Below are 20,527 nucleotides of genomic sequence, written 5' to 3'. Positions count from 1 at the left end.
CTAATGAGATAGCATAATTTATTATAGGATTATCAGGTTAAGAGTGCCTTCCCAGATAAACAATCTATATTGCTTCTAGGACAGCAACTTTGGTTTTCCATTTGCTCTTCTCCATTTTGCTGGTGAAAAGTGCATTGTGGTAAATCTTGAATAAAAATGTTATAATTGGAAAAACACTAAATGAATTGAATTCAAAAGAGATCAGTGGTTGGTAACTCCAAAGGCCGTAAGGCTACTTAAACAGGAACTGTAGATAGACCAGCATTCTGCCAAGTCCTGTAAGCTGAAAACAGTCAAGGAAAGAAAGCATCAACAATTTCTGAGGTTTCTGTACAGATTTGTGATAACAATTAGCCCAGAACAGGGACAATATAGCATAACTTAAAGTAGCAAAAGGACATAAATGGCAGAAGGATTGTGAAGAGAAAACAGTTTCACTTGTAAAAGCAGGACGCAAGAGCAGGGTCCTCTTTTGTGATGAAGATATCTAGCTACAAAAATTAAAACTGGGGCAGAGTATTTTTATCAGTAGCTGTCCTCACCTAATGTCAACCAAGTGTTAGGAGAGACTTCTTTCATGCTGCTTTTGCTTCTAATTCCTAAGCATTTCACTATTCAGGCTCTGAAAAATCTCCTCTTGTTCTTTTTCAGTTCCCCTTTCATTGTTTATAAACATTTGTATGAGGGGGTTCTAGGATGACAAAAACCATTTTAGTTGCCAAAGCCCTGTACTTACCACAAAATACATTATTCTTCTTCGTCCACCTATCATTTTCTTCTTCTTCTTCTTCTTTTTTTTTTTTTAAGACAGGGTTTTGCTCTGTCACCTGGGCTAGAGTGCAGCAGTGTCATCATAGCTCACTGCAACCTCAAACTCCTGGGCTCTCAAGTGATCCTCCTGCCTCAGTCTCCTGAATAGTTGAGACTACAGACATGTACCACCATGCCCAGCTAATTTTTCTATTTCTTGTAGAGACAGAGTCTTGTTCTTGTTCAGGCTGGTCTCAAACTCCTGGCCTCAAGCAATCCTCCTGCCTCAGCCTCCCAAAGTGCTGGTTTTATAGGTATGAGCCACCATGCTCAGTCCTCCACCTGTCATTTTCAAGCTGCTGTTCAGTCCTGCAGCATTGGTCCTAAAGAACTCTATGGCCCTGGGTGTAGATATCATGGACTATTCTGGAAAACATCCACATCTTCTAATACAGGCAACACAACTAGAAGCTATCGTGGCTGCACATGTTATAGAGCTGTAAGTCACTGGGACGTAATGTGGAGATTTTAGGAAATCTCTGAAGGAGTGACAGTAGCCACTCCCATTGGGGAAGAGACAGGAGCAAGTGAGGAGAGATTTCAAATCTGAAAACAATTACTACTAGATGACTGGGTAAGAGAAGGAGTTGCTTTTAAGCACGATTTTATATTATCCCTTCCCTGAATTTCAACTTCCAGGCTGCCATCATCGAAACTTATTACCAGAAATAAATTCAAACGGTTTTTTTAAAAAATAATTTATATAGGGTCAGAAAGAGCTTACAGGTAAGAGAAAGAGCCATGTTGTGTAGTTGAAAACTCTTCCTTAATTAAATGCAGCACTGTCTAAACTATAACACCAGAGAAGCCACAGTCATTTAAAAGTGGCTCAAAAAATTCAAAATCCAGACTGCATTTTTCCAAAATTCAGACTCCAGTAAGCTATATTAAAAGTAATAGCCCTCTTTAATACATCTATAAAACCTCATTATTTTAAATAGTTATAGGAAATTGTAACAAACTGAGATTTCATGCTAAGCATTAATTCTCACCCAAATGAAGCTATCCAAAATCACCACAATAAATTCACCTGTAAAGGCTCACTGTGAGGATTGTGTATGTTTATTATAGGTGAGAAACTGCTATTCACAGGGACTCTGGCCCCAAGGAATGGCCTCAGTCGATATGGATTTGGAACTCCAACACCAAATACCTGTTTCAAAGGAGAACAAAAATGCAATTTGAGTTGCTTTTATAGCAAACATTTTTATAGTTATAACTGATTGCTATAGGAAGACTGATGAATCTAATTTAGATGGAAAAATATTAACGGTTCCTTTTTAAACAAAAACTCCACAAATGTAGTTTCTATACTTGATTTGGCTACATATTTGATTTACTATGTATGTGCATTTGGAATGAATTCTATAACATATTGGAAACTGAAATGACAGCAGTCCTTCATGAAGTTATGGTATAGACAAAAAAAGAAAATAAGGAGTGAAAAGATTTTCCTACTCCAACTATCAGAAATTGAAGCTATGGTCCAGACAACCTCTCAACTATCAAGCCCAGCCCCAAGTCATTCCCACATGGGAAGGCCCTTGTGAGTGAGCCAGTCATTCAAATGACAGATATTTATTAAGTGTTCATGAGGTGCTAGGCATACACACAGTAGTGACCAATAGTGAACAAACAGATAATGTGCCTACTATCATGAAACTTACATTACAGTACTAGGGAGAGACTAGATACAAATAAAAAGATTTTTAAAAAATCCCACTGTCTACAGGGTAAATAACAGACCATGTAGGTGTTGGGGGAGAGTTTAGACAGCTACTGTATAATCCAGTGAGAGGAGACAGTGGCTTGGAAGAGAGCAGTGGTAGTGAAGAGGAGAGAAGTAGACAGACTCGAAATATACTTAGGAGGAAGACTTGGTGAAAGACTGGATGTGGAGAGGTAAAGAAAGAAATAGCTGGCTGCTGGGGCTCATCCATTGTTCTCAAGAACAATCTGATCATGACCCCCAGACAGTCCAGATTGGCTGTAACCATACAGATCTATTGGGGGATACCCTTATAGAGCAAGGACCTTCATTCTTATGATAATCTTTTTATTTACTTGACAAGTATATGTTGAATGAGTATCATCTATATCACACTTAAAAATAACTGAACCAAGCATCAAAAGTTTACTGAATGCCTACTACTTTTAAAGACTTATTCACCATAAGTAAGCAGAAGACATGGTTTCTTATTACAATGGAATATTTACTCTGACACATTTTCAAAATATATGGAGTGTTTTGGGCATTGGAGAGGAAATGTCTTAAATAAAGCATAAAAATGTAAAGTAAGGTATTAGCTAAGTAAGGATTTAAATAATTGAGTTGCATGGGCAGCTCAGCATAGTGGAAATGATTATCATGGTCTTTGTAGCTGCTCAACAAATTACTAGTAGCATAATTTAGGCAAATTAGTTAACCTTTCTAAACTTCAACTACTTATCTAAAAAAAAAAATTGAGAATAATAGTATCTGTAACACAGGCAGATGTATAGTATAGTGCTAGCCAAATAGAAATAATTCTTCTTAATAACCTTGATAACCTTGCTATATAAAAACTTGATTCACAAACAGAACAACGGCTGATACATTATACAAAAAGATTTACTATATTATTCCTATAAACATTATCTTTCTTTAATAACCTAAACAAAGATTCTACATAAAAAACGTTCATCAAAGAAGTAAATATGATATTACTAATCCTTTAGTAATGATTCTTTACTAAAGAAAAGTAGGCATGTATGTTTTAATTTTGAAACTGTTATCAACTATGCTTTGTAAGTGTCTGAGAAGTAAAAATTTAAAAAAATTTTAAGAGTCAGTGTGAAAATATTTTTTACTATTCTTTTGTCAACCACTCTTACCTTAACGCTCTAGCTGTAGCTTCAAAATAATTTGTTCAGTCTGATTGAATAGGGATATTCACAGTAAGTATAAAAACGCCCTAAGTCTAAACTCTTACATTTTCTATTATCCCCTGAGTTTCTGAAGTAAGTTCTTTTAGGCTGTCACATGATAAGGTAGAGATGATGATATTTTCTAAAATAAACAAAAGTTTTAATTCTGGTTCTTACCTGGTAAGTAAATACCCCATGATTAGATGTGTTAATAAATAAAGTATTTTCTACATTTCCCACTACTCTTGCAAGAAAAACTACATCAAATGATGTATTTCCTCCTGGAAGAATTTTCTGAAAAGCAAAGCAATAAAGTTAAATTGGTAACAAAACAACAAAAAACAAAACCCCAACAGATCATGCTGATCAAAATTAGATAGCTAAAGTTCTTTAAACAAATATCTTAGAATCATTTCCATAAACTAGTTTTTTTCCTTTAAAGGTTTAAGCTTTATATTAGCCTATTATGCAATGTATAATAATAAAAAAGATGTCTTTATATCAAATGTCTATAGCCACATATCTTTGTCAATTACCAGCCTAAAGGCCTGAACAACAGACGGTTTCATTGGACTGGATTCATTCAACAATCACTAGGCTGGAATGAAGTGCCTAATTGTAGGCTGTTCCATGATCAGACAATCAAGGAGGAGTTGAGCTGAAGCTGAGCTTTTTATATAGATGTACCACTGTATTACTAAGCAACAACTTGTATTATTTCAAAGAATAAGCATAGGCCTCAACCCCCTGATCTCTGCCATCCATCCACACAAGGCACAAAATGTCCTGGACACGTAAATTAGGAAAGAAGGGAGGGGTGAAAATATGTGTAGGAACCCAACTCCTATTATCTTGTGCAGATTGAGAGTGTCACCATAGTCAGTGAACTAAAATTTTATTACAACAAAACAGGGCTGTCCCATGAAGTTTTAAAGACTGGGATTGCAATTCTGCCTGCAATAAAGCCTTAAAATGTGTTTTAACATGTAAACCTATCAACGCCTCTCATTCTGTCTCTATGGCCAGAACTCTAAAATGCTACCTAAATTATAGCTCAAAATACATGGCATTGAGACTCTGACTTCACCTTAGAAGGAAGAAAGCTGGAAAGAGTATTTTTCCTGCAATATCACCAACAAAAAGAATAATTTACAAAATCACACCTTTTCCTGAACTCTTCACAGAATCTGATTACCAAAATCATAGGAAAGACAAGCACTTCCAAGAGAGACAATGTGAGTACTGGCAGAGAATGGGAAGACGATGAGGCCACCACACAACAAAGTAAGCAAGAAATTCAGCTAAAATGTTCACACATTGCTAAAAGGTCAAGTATAGGCCAGCATGAGAGTATAGAGCCCCTGGAAGATGAAGACCTTAGGTGGAATTCATACCTGAGTCAGAAATCAATAATAGAAAGACATCTGGTAAATTCTCAAATAGTTTGAAACTAAACAACAGACTTCTAAAATAACCCACTGGTCAAATAAGTAGTCACAAGAGAAATTAGAAAATATTTTGAATTGATTGGAAATGAAATACAACATGTCAAAATTTGTAGCCTGCACTTAAAGCAATACTAGGAAGAAAATTTATAGTATTACAAAAGGTTCATAAAACTGATAAAACCCTACATAGAATGACCATGAATAAAAAGGGAGAAGACAAAAATATAAGGAACTAAAATATGGACATCATTATATACCCTTTACCAATAAAAAGAATGACAAAGGGATATTGCAAACAATTCTATGCCTATAAATGTAATAACTAGACAAAATGGACATATTTTTTGACAATCTGCCAAATCTGACATAGTCTGCTAAAGCTAATTCAAAATGAAATCAGTAACACGAATAGTCCTACACCAAATTGAAGAAATTTAATTTATGGTAAAAAACATTCCCACAAAGAAAAGCCTGAGCTCAGATGATTTCACTGATAGAATGGTAGAATTCTCTACCAACCATTTAAGAAAGAAATAATACCAATCCTACATAAACCTTCCAACATACAGAAGAAGAGAGAACCTTCCTAACTCATTTTGAGCTTAGCATTACTCTGATACCAAGGACCAGGTAAAGACTTGACAAGAAAACTACAAGCCAATATCCTTCATAAATACAGATATACAACCTTCTACAAAGTACTGGCAAATTGAATTCAGGCAATATATAAAAAGGATAATGTATTGCAACCAAGTGGTTTTTACCTTAGGAATGCAATTTTAGTCCAAGATTCAAAAATCAACTCAATATAATTCACTTACCAGCAGACTAAAGACAAACCATAAGGTCATCTCAATAAATGCAAGTAATAATTTGACAACACTTAATATCCATTCATGATTAAAAATCTCAGGAAACTAGGTGAATAGAACTCCCTCAACCTGATAAAGAGCATCTACAAAAACCCTAGAGCTATCACATTTGATTGTGAATGAATGAATGCTTTCCCTGTAAAACTTAGAACAAGGCAAAGATATCTTCTCTTATGACAGCTATCCAACATTGTATTGAAGTACTAGAAAGTGCGATAAGGCAAGAAATAAAAGGCACACACATTAGTACAGAAAAAAAAATCAGTTTTTATTCATAGACAACATGGCTTTCTATATAGAGAATCTCAAAAAATATTTACAAAAATGCTCATAGGACTAAGAAAAGAATTTAACAAAGTCACAGGAAGCAAGGTCAATATATAATGATCAACTGTATTTCCACATACTAAAAATGAAAAGCTGGAATTCTAATTTTTAAAAAAGTACCATTTACAGTAACACACAAAGAAATATTAAGAAATCTAATAACACGTGCAAGTTCTGAGAACTATAAAACACTGCTGAAAGTAATCAAAGACGACAAATGAAGAGAGATACTGTGGTTCATGGATTGGAAGACTCAATACTGTTAAGGCGTTAATTCTCCCCAAATTGATTTATATAGCCAATGCAATTGCCATCAAAATTTCAGTCTAAGGAGATGTAACAACTAAATGCAATGTGAAATAGGATCTTTTTTTTTTTTTTTTTTTGAGACAGAGTCTCACTTTGTTGCCTGGGCTAGAGTGAGTGCCGTGGCGTCAGCCTAGCTCACAGCAACCTCAAACTCCTGGGCTTTAGCGGTCCTATTGCCTCAGCCTCCCGAGTAGCTGGGACTACAGGCATGCGCCACCATGCCCAGCTAATTTTTTCTATATATATTTTTAGCTGTCCAGATCATTTCTTTCTATTTTTAGTAGAGACGGGGTCTCACTCTTGCTCAGGCTGGTCTTGAACTCCTGACCTCGAGTGATTCACCTGCCTCGGCCTCCCAGAGTACTAGGATTATAGGTGTGGTGAAATAGGATCTTAAAACAGAAAAACTGATGAAATTCATATAAGCTCTTTAGTTAATAGTATTGTACCAATGCTAGGTTCCTGGTTTGATATTTGCACTATGATTATATAAGTGGTTTTTTTTTTTTTTTTGAGACAGGGTCTTGCTCTGTCACCCCCAGCTAGAGTGCAGTGGCGTCATCATAGCTGACTGCAACCTCAAACTCCTGGGCTCGAGCAATCCTTCTGCCTCAGCCTCCCCAGTAGCTGGGACTACAGGCATGCACCATTATACCTGGCTAATTTTTCTATTTTTTTGTGGAGACAGGACCTCATTCTTGTTCAGGTTGGTCTCGAACTCCTGACCTCAAGCGATCCTCCAGCCTCGGCTCCCCAGACTGCTAGGATTACAGACATGAGCCACTGCGCCTGGCCAAGATGTTAACACCAGGAAGAAACTGAGATAGAAATATGTAGAGGACACTACCATATATGAATATATGGCAACTGAGTGAGGGATATGTGGAGACTATTACTTTTCTGTACATTTAAAATTAATTAAAATGACACTATTAAAAAATCTCAGCAGGATTTTTTAAAAAAAGAAAATGACAAGGTGATTCTAAAATTTAGAAGGCAAGGAAAAAGAATAAGTCAAAACAATTTTGAAAAAGAAAAACAAAATTGGAGGACTCCTAATACCTGATTCTAAGAATTACTATAGAGCCACAGTAATCAAAGCAGTATGGACTGTTGAAAGGATAGGTATTTTAGAGTTTCTCTATTAGATACATATTAGAACGTAGTGGAGAATCCAAAAACAGACCTATACATACAAGATCAATTTTCAACAAAAATATAGTGCGATTTCAATGAGAAAGGATAGTGTTTTTTAAGCAATGGCTCAGGAACAACTGGATATCCATATGCAAAACAAAATAATCCTTGATCTATATTTCATACCATAAGCACACATTAACTAAAAATGGACTGTAGACCTAAATGTAAAATTTAAAACTACTACAGTTGTCCCTCGGAATCTGTGAAGGATTTGTTCCAGGACTTCCTGTGGATACAAAAATCCCTGATGTAAAATGGCATAATATTTGCATATAACCTATGCACATCCTTCTGTATACTTCATATCATCTCTAGATTGTTTATACTACCTAAAGAATGTAAATGCTATTAATATGTAAATAGTTGTTACACTGTATTGTTTAGGGAATAATGACAAGAAAAAAATCTGTACATGTTCAGTACAGACATAATTTTTTTTTCCCAAATATTTTTGATCTGGTATTGGTTAAATCCATGGATGTGGAACCCATGAACATGGAGGGCCAATTATACTTCTAGAGGCAAAACTGGAGAAAATCTTTGTGATCTTGGGTTAGGCAATGAGTTCTTAGCTACAACTTCAAAAGCATGACCCATAAAAGAAAAATTTGATAAAATGGACTTCATGAACATTAAAAACTTATGCTCTTTAAAGATTCTATAAAGAGAATGAACAGACATGTTACAAATGGAAAGAAAAGATTTGTAAATTGCCTATCTGATAAAGGACTTATATCCAGAATATATAAAGAACTTAGTAAGAAAACAAGCCAATTAAAAAAACCGGCAAAAAATTTGAGCAGATACTTCATCAAAGAAAATATATGAATGACAAATAAAAATGACTATTACTTTTCACTGGGAAATGCAAATTAAAAATGGACTAACACTATACACCTATTTTAATGGCAAACAAACAAAACTCCAAACCTGACAACACTGAATGCTGATAAGGATGTAGAGCAACTGAAACTCTCATACATCTAGCGAGAACATGAGGTGGTACAATCATTATGAAAAACTGTTAAACATATTCTTAGCATAAGACCCAGCAATCCCACTCCTAAGTATTTACCTAAGAGAAATGAACATTTATATTTACACAAAAATCCATATGTAAATATGTGTAGTGGCCTTATTTATAACTCCAAGTGGGAAACAACCCAAAGTCTTCAACTCATGAATGAATAAACAAACTGTGATACTGCCAGCCAATGAAATACTATTCTGCAATAAAGTGGTTCAAAAAACTGATACACCTAACTATATGGACCAATATGAAATGTATTTTATTAAATGAAAGAAGCCAGACTAAAAGAGCTATGTACTACGTGGTTCCATTAATATACCCTGGAATAAGCTATACTCACTGGTTTGAGGTGACTCAGTTTTTGATTACATGACTTTAGGGGTTTGTCGAAACTCAGAACTAAAGTGTGAAATTTTACTGCAAGTATGTTGTAATTTAAAAACATACAAATATATGTAAGATATATAATAAATATGAAAGTATTTTTTTTTTTACTATTTGGAGTAAATAAAAAGTCAATAAGAAAACAAACAACCCAATTAAAAAAACAGGCAAAAGAACTGAGTGGACACTTCACCAAGTGACGTAAGTCTGCCAGGGGTCCCTTATAGACTGACTCAATTTTATTTTAGCTGGGATCATTTTTTACAAAGGTCTCAGCTTGTATGTTCCCTTGGAACAAGAACAATTAATTCACTGTTTAGGTTTAACTCTTGGTTGGCAAGAATAAACCCTAATCTACTTTAAAACATCAAAACCTCTAAAAATAAAGTGGATAATATTACTAAGTTCAGGCCATCCACCCACAATTTGCACTGTCATGAATTTAATTCCACAGAGTTGTATTGTTGGCCACCCTTTCATCACCTTTATAATTCCCTCTGACAATTTAAGGATTCATAGTCCTGACACCTATGACATAGAGAAGAATCAAGGCAATTTGAAAAAAGAATATCATTTTCCCATCTAAGATGCCACTGCTTTTAATATAGATGTTTTGTACCAGAGCAAGAGAAAAATAATGCTCAAATACAGCTAATAGGAGACCTGCATATAAAGCAAGGAGTGAAGATAACAAAAACCTCATTCATACAAAGGGTCAGTGAAGAATACTATGACTCATTTTGGGCACTGGATGGAGGGAGAAAAACTAACTTACTCTTAGAATTTGGACCATGTATCAGTACTCATGCAGGTTTGTAGTCTGAATACATATCAGTGGTCAAAAAAACTTCAAGCAGAAAATTTAATGTTTACATGACAGTGCTGAGACCACTAGTGCCAGTCACGTTCTCTGGAAAAACCCAACTTTAATCCAGGCTGACATGATTGTAAGGTGTCTGACTGTAAGATGTGTCCCAATTTCAGAGATATAAAAATGTGCAAAACATGGTTTTAGAATTGATGAGTACAGTATTGCTAGCTGAGAACAGTTAAGAGATTCATAAGGTCTATGCTTACTACATGAAAATTTATCCAGAGGAAACTTGGTCTCCTTTGAAATTTTTATGGGAACTTAATTTTACTTAAAAAAAAAATTCAAACAACACCCTTTGAAAACCCATCTAAATTTCACAAAGTAAGGGATATTTCCATAGAAACCTTGTAGCTGATGGATACAAGACCTGAGTTCCTAGGTATCCCACTAAGAAACTAATTTTGGCAAGTCATATTTGTAAGCAAAGCTCATTCCCTGGGTTTTTTATTCCCCTGGTGATCTTAACCAGATGCATGGCTTTGTATCTTCACCAGTGACTCCTGAGATTCTATTTCTAGTCCAGTCCTCTCTTCCTCACACACCAAACTCAAATATCAACTGCCTCCTTGACACCTCCACTTGAATATCTAGGAGACAGCGCAAATGGAACATGTCCCAGTTGAACTACTGAAACCTGCTTCACCCTCAGCCTAGATAGCAACTTTGTCCTTCTAGTTGCTTAGGACAAAACTCTAGAGCCAATTTTTTTATATAATTTTTTTTATTTCAGCTTATTATGGGGGTACAAAAGTTCAGGTTACATACGTTGCCCATGTACCGCCTATCCCCCCAAGTCAGAGCTCCAGGCATGTCCATTCCCCAGACAGTGCGCATTGCACTCATCATGTAGGTATACACCCATCTCCTCCTTGCACGCTCCCCCTCCCCGAGTCAGCACCTTCAAGCGTGACCATTCCCCAGACGGTGCGCAACGCACTCATCATGTAGGCATACACCCATCTCCTCCCCCCACCTCCCACCTCAGTCTGATATCCGATTGGTATCATTCCCAGATGTGCATTTAGGTGATGATCAGGGAAACCAATTTTCTGGTGAGTACATGTGATGCTTGTTTTTCCATTCTTGGGATACTTCACTTAATATAATGGGTTCCAACTCTCTCCAGGAGAACCAAAGAAATGTCAATCTTAATCCTCCTCTTTCTCCCAATCTCATATCAGGACATCCTGTTGGCTGTATCTTCAAAATATACAGGCATATTGCCTTTTATTGTGCTTCATTTTACTGTACTTCACAGATATTGTATTTTTTACAAATTGAAGGTTTGTGGCAACCCTGCATCAATCAAGTCTATTGGTGCCATTTTTCCAACTGCATGTGCTCACTTTGTGTCTCTATGTCACATTTTTGGTAATTCTTACAATATTTCAAACTTTTTTCATTATTATGAAAAAAGTTCATTTCATTACATCTGTTATGGTGATCAGTGATCTTTGATGTTACTATGGTAACTGTTTTGAGGTGCCACGAACCGTTGCCCACTTAAGACAGGCAACTTAATCGATCAATGTCGTTACGTGTTCTCCCCCATCCCTCTTCCTCCCCTCAGGCCTCCCTAGTCCCTGAGACACAACAATATTGAAATCAGACCAATTAATAACCCTACAATGGCCTGTAAGCATTCAAGTGAAAGGAAGAGTTGCACATCTCTCACTTTAAATCGAAGTTAGAAATGAAGCTTAGTAAAGAAAGCATGTCAAAAGCCAAGACAGGCTGAGGGCTAGGCCTCTTGAATCAGTTCGCCAAGCTGTGAATGCAAAGGAAAAGTTCTTCAGGGAAGTTAAAAGTGCTACTCTAGTGAACACATGAATGATAGTTAAGAAAGCAAAACAGCGTTATTGCCGATATGGAGAAAGTTTTAGTGGTGTGGATAGAAGATCAAACCAGCCAAAGCCTAATACAGAACAAGGCCCCAATTCTCTTTAATTCTATGAAGGCTGACAGAGGTTAGAAGCTGCAGAAGAAAAGCTGGAAGCTAGCAGACATTGGTTCTTGAGGTTTAGGGAAAGAAGTTAGCTCAATAACATAAAAGCACAAGGTGAAGCTGATGTAAAAGTTGCAGCAAGTTATCCAGAAGATCTAGCATTGATGAAGGTAGCTATAGTCAACAACAGATTTCTCATGAGATGAACAGTTTTCTATTGAAAGAAAATGCCATCTAGGACTTTCATAGCTAGAGAAGAGAAGTCAATGTCTGGCTTCAAAGCTTCAAAGGACAGGCTGACTCTCTTGTTAGGGGCTAATGAAGCTGGTAACTTTTAAGTTGAAGTCAATGTTCATCTACCATTCTGAAAATCCTAGGGCCCTTAAGAATGAAATCTACTCCACTTGTGCTCAATAAATGGAATAACAAAGCCTGGATGACAGCACATTTGTTTAAAGCATGGGTTACTGAATATTTTAAGCCACTAGTAAGACCTACTGCTCAGAAAAAAAGATTCCTTTCAAAATGTTACTGTTCATTGACAATGCACCTGGTCACCTAAGAGCTCTGATGGAGATGCACAAGGAGATGAATGTTGCTTTCATGCCTGCTAGCACAACATCTATTCTGCAGCCCATGGATCAAAGAATAATTTCAACTTTCAAGTCTTATTACTTAAGAAATACATTTCCTACGGTTATAGCTGCTACAGAAATGACTCCTCTGATGGATGTGGGCAAGTCAGTTGAAAACCTAGGAAGAATTTACCATTTTAGATGCCATTAAGAACATTCATGTTTCATGGGAGAAGGTCAAAGTATCAACATTAACAGGAATCTGGAAGAAGTTGATTCCAACCCTCATGGATTTGAGGGGCCTAAGACTTCAGTGGAGGAAGTCACTAAAGATGTGGAAACACCAAGAGAATTAGAATAAGAAGTAGAACCTGAAGATGGGACTGAATTCCTAAAATCTCATGATAAAATTTTAAAGGATGAGGAGGAGTTGCTTCTTATGGATGAACAAAGAAAGTGGTTTCTTGAGATGGAATGTACTCCTGGTGAAGAGGATATGAACACTGTTGACAACAAAAGATTAAGAATATTACACAAATTTAGTTAATAAAGCAGTGGCAGGGTTTGCGAATATTGACTCCAATTTTGAAAGAAGTTCTACTGTGGGTAAAATGCTATCAAAGGACACTGCATGCTACAGAGAAATCTTTCATGAAAGGAAGAGTCAATTGATGTGGCAAACTTCACTGTTGTCTTATTTTAAGAAATTGCCACAGCCACCCAATCTTTGGTGATCAACACTCTGATCAGTCAGCATCCATCAACTCTGAGGCAAGACCCTCCCCAAGCAAAAAGATTATGACTTGTTGAAGGGTCGGGTGACTTTTAGTATTTTTTAGAAATAAGGTGTTTTTTAATTAAGGGGTGTGTGTGTGTGTGTGTATACATATATGTATATATATTTTTAGACAAAATGCTACAGCACACTTAATAGACTACAGTATAGTACTAAACTTTTATATTCACTGGGAAACCAAAAAATTCTTGTGACTTGCTTTATTGTGGTGGTCTGGAACTGAACCCCCAATATCTCTGAGGTATACCTATATCCAACCCCTTTCTTCACCTCTTCCATACACCACACTCTGGTCAGAGTAATCACCTTCTTACCTTAGAGTACTGCAAGAGCCAATGTGACTGGTGACCCTGATTCTCCCCTTTGTCCCTCTATTTTTGATAAACAGTGATCCTTTTAAAACATAAGCTATCATTTCATTCATCTGCTCAAAACCCTTTGATGGCTTCCCATTCCATTCAGAAAAAGAGCCAAGTCCTTACCACACCTTGGAAGGCCTGTCATGTCTGCCCTCACTCTGGTTTAGCACACTGTTGTCCTCTTTGCACACCAAGTCTACATTTACAGCAGATCCTTTGTACTGCCTGTTTCTTCTGTCTGGAATATTCTTCTATATATTCCGCTTTCCTTCATATAGTCCTCCCTACCCTAACCCCTTCAGTCTTTGTTCAAATGTCACCTTCTGAGCAAAGTCCACCCTGACCATCCTACTTAAAAGTGGACCACTCCTCCTGGCACATTCCTAATCTCCTCATCCTATATTCTTCCTTTTTCTCAGCTTGTATTATCTTCTAAGAGTTTATGAAATTTATTATGTTTGTCTTCCCTCTGCTGCTGATATCACCTAAACTCTCCAGAGGTAAGTATCTGGAGTAAAGGATCTATCTCTGTTGTTCACTGATAATCCAAAGTATCTGGCACTTAAAAGTAGGTGAGACTTAAGTGCTGGGAGGCACTAAATAAATATTTGTTAAACTAATTAATTCTTTATTTCCACACATATGGCAAAATTATTTTAAAATTTATATTTAAGAAAAATTTTAAATTGCTAACATAACAAGTGCTTATTTTACTCAGTGATACAGTGCAAAGATGATTGAAGAAACAGTTAACACCTCAAACCTCCTCGATTCTCACTTTTCTCAGGTTATCCAGTTAACCTGGTGAATCTACCTGCATCTTACTCTGGCTCTTATTAATATACCAAAGTATACACAGAGTTTTTGCTTTTTATAAAATCATTATATTCTACTCAACAATGTGCTTTTCTTATATACTAACATAGCACATATATTATTCCAGATGAACAGATACAGATTTATTTCATTCTTTTTACTATCTGCATAATATTCCACACCAATGCTATATCAAATTTTATTCAATTCCAAATAATATGCTGGACATTAGAGTTTAACCTAAAATAGAATAAATAATGTCCAGACTTCTACATCTAGTTAGAAATAAACATTAATATTCATTAATGACCTTCAATGAATAAGAGATGATTGTTTACTACATTAAGCATAGTGAAAGAAGTGAACTATAACATTTTCATTTTAGTCACAAAGTGTACCCTAGTTCATCTCCAGTTTATCCTGAAGTTTAATTAACAGGCTATAGTTAATAAAAAAGTAATTTTTGTTTTCTTACCATGTGTAAAACACCCATTTCCACAATTCAAGCAATCAAAATTTGACTATTCTTTGACACAAAACATATATTGCATATTTTATGGCCAATATATAATAAAGCCATGAAAGCTGAATAGGCCTTAGTCTTATCATTGTGGAACTTTTAATTATAATTACTTAGATAATTATATTTAATTAAGAGATAATTACGAGAACTTATATACAGAGAAATAAACTGTCACATAATCCTATTCCCTACTTTTATTATTCCTATTCTTGATTTTCAGGTGGTCTTAAAATCAAAACCTTAATAAGAGGATTATTTGTATGTGTTAAAATACAATTATGTAAAATGTGGTCTTTTAAACAATTAAAAAATTATTCTTTTCTGTATTTCCTACTGCTTGGTTAATGTAGAGATGATATCAGTTAATAACCAAAAAGTTTGTGAGTTACAGAAAACGTTTTATTGTCAAAGAAATAGCATCTGACCAGGAATTATGAATATGACAAAGACCGCAAGAGTTAAAATAAACATACAGAAGGTTTTGCTCTCCTGGACAAGACAAACTCTATTCATTTTTCCCCAAAGGCTCTTATTGTAGGCATAAAACTGAAGTGGAGGGGAAATGAAGTTATTTCCTCCCCCAAGAGTTCATTCCATCTCTCCCCTCTCTTTCTTGAGCTTCTAGAGGAAGTGTCTTACTGTTGGGGAAAAGATGGAAAGCAAGAAGAACAAAAGGTAAGAGAAGATAGCATAGATTTTGGCTATCTCCTTTGAAGCTAACTCTAGTCTATTTAAATGTAGATTTTGGTAAGTGTAATTATATTTATTGTTTAATTCCATATCCTCAAAGCAGAAAACACGGATTGATTTTTAACTTGTTCTTTCATTACAAATACATATAGTTTATCTTTTTGAAGAATTTTCAAAAAAATCCATTCTCTTTGTGTAAGGTTCGTGTATAGAAAGAAATAGGTCTCTACTTCAGACATGTCAAATTGGTGGCCTTCATCTTATGTTGTTTGGTCTACACTTTTTTTCTAAAATTGAGTTCATTTTCAATGTGTAAAAACTGGGAGATATTTAAAAATTCTTATTTCTGACTCTTCTTGGAAAATCAGTAGAACTGTACATTGGCTTACACTCCCACATAGCAACCACTGGCAGTAGCCCAGTGGGGGTTGATCCTTTTGAATGGGCCACATGCTCTCCAGAGCATCCCTCATTGCACTTGGCTTGCCTACCTCATTTACACTGTTTACCTAGTCCAGTGAGAGTATGTTTGCAACCAAATCTCCTTTATCCTCTGTATTGAGACAGCACTGGAAAAAGTGATAACTCTAGCCTTTAAACAGGCGAAGCTTGGAGTGTTCCGAAACCACAAAACATTGCTTGAACTAACAAAGTTAACAGTTAAAAATAAAATGTACAATGCAGTTACCAACTATTTTTGAACTGTTTACATTTTTAGTTCATTATTTTGCCCTTTAACCCGACAGTCTCTGCCTGAAGAAAGCTGGGTGGTTCCACTTACACATAACACATCTCTCGTAGGTTGTGACATATGCCACTCACTGTAGTGTAATATGATACAAATCACTAGGTGGGCTCAGAGAACACCTGCCCTCATCTTGGGTCTTATCACTAACCATATATGACTAGGGCAAACCTCTCTCGAGCTCAACTCTTCATTTGTATACACAGGTCTCTCCTAGCAATAGAATTCTGTATTTGAGACCATGAGCACATTTATAAAAAGTGTGAAAATATCTTTTAGGTAACAAAAATAACTCAAGGGAAAGTTATTTTAAGAACTATTTTAGAAAAGGGATATTCTCCATGAGTACCATAAAAACATTAAAATTTTTATTATCAAAAATGATGTTATGTCAGTCCCTTGTTTATAAAATGCTTTTAAATTTAAAAAGCCAAAATTATGTTGTTTTAACTTTAGAAGTAAACAACATATAATGAAATAGGATTTTAGAAAGGAGAAATGTAAAAATCTAAATAACTGATATAAAATTAATATAGCAACCAATATCTTATATACTTTTAAAAGTTTCTTTTGTCATTCAGTCAGAACTTTTTAAAGGAGTCAGTGAAAACTCTGGGAAGATGAAATTCAGTCCCATTAATTTACTTTCCTCTGATATTTGCTAATTTGTTAATTATTTTGGAAATATGTATTAAAGTATTATGTTGTCTCTCAAATTCAATTGTTTTCTTTGGTCAGGAAAAAGTTTTTCCTTTTTACTAACAAGTTCACACACTATCTACAAAAATTACAAATAAAATTTTGGAGGATACCTGTGATAGGGAGAACCTTAAAATGGCCCCTAAGATTTCCTGCCCTGACCTCTGAGACTGTGACTCGATGAGACACCACACCTGCGATTATTTACATTACATGGTAAAAGGATTCTGCAGTTGTAATTAAGGTTACCAGTCAGTTGCCTTTGAGTTAAATCAAAAGGGAAACTATGCAGATGGTCCTGATCCAAGGAGATGAGCCCTTTAAAAGTAGAGTTTTCCCATGCTGGAGGCAGAAGAGGAAGCCAGAGAGCTACGAAGCCGAAGGGGAAATTATGCACTGTTGCTAGCTTGAAGATGGATGGACCCAGTGAGAAGAAATGTGGGTGCCTTAAGGAGTTGAGCGAGGTCCCTGGCTGACCTGGCTGCCTGGTCCCTGGCAATGAAATGGGGGCTTCACTTCTACAACCACAAGTAACCTAATTCTGCCAACAATTTAAATGAGTTTTGAAGTGGATTCCCCTCAGAGTCTCCAGACAAGGACTCAGACCAGATGACATCTTAATTTCAGCCTATGATATGCTGAGCAAACAATACACTGGATTTATGACTTACAGAACTGTGTGCTAATAAGTAAGTGGGTGTTGTCTTAGCCATCAAATTTGTGGTAATTTATTATGCAGCAAGAGAAAACTAACACAATGCTGAGGAATTAACTGCAATTAGGAAGGAACAGAAAACCAACTGAATATAAGAATGCTACATTTTTCAGTGTGCTTAAGTTTCATAGTTGATTTGCTAAACTGTTTCGTGTTGAGAAAAACAATCTGTGTCTAGGAGTAGAAGTAGTAATTCCTAGGAATGAAACAAACTGAAATCCAGGAACAGATATGAAACTAGATTCTAATTATAGCAAAATAACATTATTCATCAATAAAAATCTAGGCATTTCAATTTCAATCTCAGGAGAAATCATTTGTAGCACGGAAACTTACCCTATTTTGAAAAAAGGATGCATGAAAATGTGATGTTGTAGCAGATATTGATACTAAAGTAATAGTTTCTTCAGAACTAGGATTATGTAAGTAGACTTTTTCCATTTTTGGCATTCCAACTGGCCTGTAAAAAGAGAAAATTGTCACAAATACTTCAAAACTCTAATTAAGATGATTTAGTTATTAAAAATTAATCAAAATTATTAGAGCAATACATATCCTAATGTATTAAAATATGTATTAATTAATATTTAAACACAGTAAGTTTAGTCATTGAACACATATTTACTGAGTGTCAATTATGTTATACACTGCACTAGGTGATGGAATATAATGAAGCAAGTCTCAGACCAAGGAAGCTTACAATCTAGTGAGGAAGCAGGCAGGGAATAAAATGATCAGTTCCTTTTCTTCCTATATACCACCCTGTCTCCCTATTAATTGTGAATCATGTCCTTTTGTCAAATTCCACTCACACATGCTCTTCAACTTCAGAGCAGAAATCAAGTGGCAAAGTTGTGTGAGGAGATCCTGTGAGTTGGGAGCTTTTACTACCCTCATTTTATAAATGAGAATACTGAGGCACAGAATAGTTAATTAACCTGCCCGAAGTCATACTCGGAACCTAGATTTGAACTGAAGCCATCTGGGCTTCATGGCATGCTCTAACCCCCATTACTAAACTGCCTCCTCTCAAAGGAATAATGTAAAATATACACTCAATGGTCTGAAATCCACAAATCCATTTTAATGTTCCCCTTGGCATCCATGTTACATTATAGTTTGCCTTGAAAGTGAAACATTATTAATATGTAGTCCACTTAGTATTCTATAGCTTATTTTACTTGTACAGGCTTTCTAACTTCCACAGCTTGCTTGCTTTCTCTCTCTACAGACCCCCACACACTCACTAGTTATTAGAGTCCTCCCTAATCTGACATCATCCAAACTACTAAGTCCCTCTGTTTTCACCACCCAAGCCTTCCACTTGAGGCAGACTGGCCGCATGTGCATGACCCCCATGCCTTTGCCAATGTTTGCTCTGTGTTCTTCTCCCTATCTTCAGGCTAAACCTTCACTTTCTAATTCAAATATACAACCTTCTTTCACAAGGTCCTCTCCTCATGCAACCATTCTGGTCCCCATTTTTTGAAACTGTGCATGTTTTGTAATTGACATTCAAGGTTTATGTATAAACCTCAAATCCTAAGCAGGTGAAAAACGTAGCCAGAATTGTGTTTTGTATTTGGTTTAACTGTCCACCATGCTTTTGTCTTCCAGAAGTTATGCCCCTACCTATTCTTCAATTCAGCTGATCGTCTCTAATTTATGACTTAGGAAAGTTGAAAAAAAAACAGTGAACAGCTGATAATTTTCACTAGTTTAAGAAAATGAATCTGGGGCTTTAGGTTCCCATAAATTCAGTGAATTATACATGCTGGCTCTCTCTGTAACCCACTCCCCTCAACAAAAATGCTGGAAAATTTAGAAGTTAGAAGGAGGTACTAATTCCAAGAAATAACCAAAAAACAGTGAGAAATCCTTCAGGGAACTGAAAACTTCCCTGAATTTGCAGGTGGGCGCAAGTGAGGGGCAAAGGGCAGCCCAGGCTGATAATGAAAGGCCAGGGTAGGGAAAGACTTCCAAACTATTATTCTTCACTTCCTTTCCTGTTTGCCTTGAGACAGTTAGAGCTTGCTGCTTCAACCTAGAATGGCAGAAGAACTTGCAGGGCTAAGGAGCTGAGCATACTCTCCTCTACCTCCTCTCTCTGGTCCTCCAAAGCCCTAGGCCTAGTGGACTACAATTTAGGAAGACACCTCTGTCCAATAATGCCTCTGCTGAAGCACTATCAGAGTGGTGACAAACACGGGGCAGTCAACAGTTTTTATGATACATGTATAACTGGGACTCTTCACTTTGGAGATCATCTCCCTTCTTAAATTCACAAGAAAAGACCAAGGACAGGGCTTGGCCTTCTGCCTTTCTTCAATATGCATTATAAGACAGTAGCTCATGAGTTCACACACCAAAGTAACATGACACCTGGGGAGTACAATCAATCAGATAACACATACAATGTTGTGATAGATTGTAACGCGTTTCCCAACATGATGTACTTCCCCACTTCATTAAGACTTGGCCATATGACTTGCATGAGGTACAT

General features: G+C 36.1%; 1 protein-coding gene across 1 annotated transcript in view; it reads right to left on the bottom strand.

Annotated features, from left to right (window-relative positions):
* Positions 1-20,527, bottom strand: part of TMEM131 (transmembrane protein 131) — a 205,406-nt gene that overhangs the window by 76,584 nt on the left and 108,295 nt on the right. Inside the window, exons 5-7 of the mRNA XM_069494183.1 lie at positions 18,361-18,484; positions 3,895-4,011; positions 1,841-1,963 (exon numbers count right to left, since the gene is read on the bottom strand). Coding sequence (XP_069350284.1) covers positions 1,841-1,963; positions 3,895-4,011; positions 18,361-18,484 — 364 coding nt within the window. The remainder of the gene's footprint in view (positions 1-1,840; positions 1,964-3,894; positions 4,012-18,360; positions 18,485-20,527) is intronic.

This window comes from Eulemur rufifrons, chromosome 19, assembly GCF_041146395.1.
Source record: "Eulemur rufifrons isolate Redbay chromosome 19, OSU_ERuf_1, whole genome shotgun sequence".
NCBI classification, from domain to species: Eukaryota; Metazoa; Chordata; class Mammalia; order Primates; family Lemuridae; genus Eulemur; species Eulemur rufifrons.
Note: the sequence above shows the minus strand (reverse complement) of the source record. Positions and strands in the feature narration are given on the sequence as shown.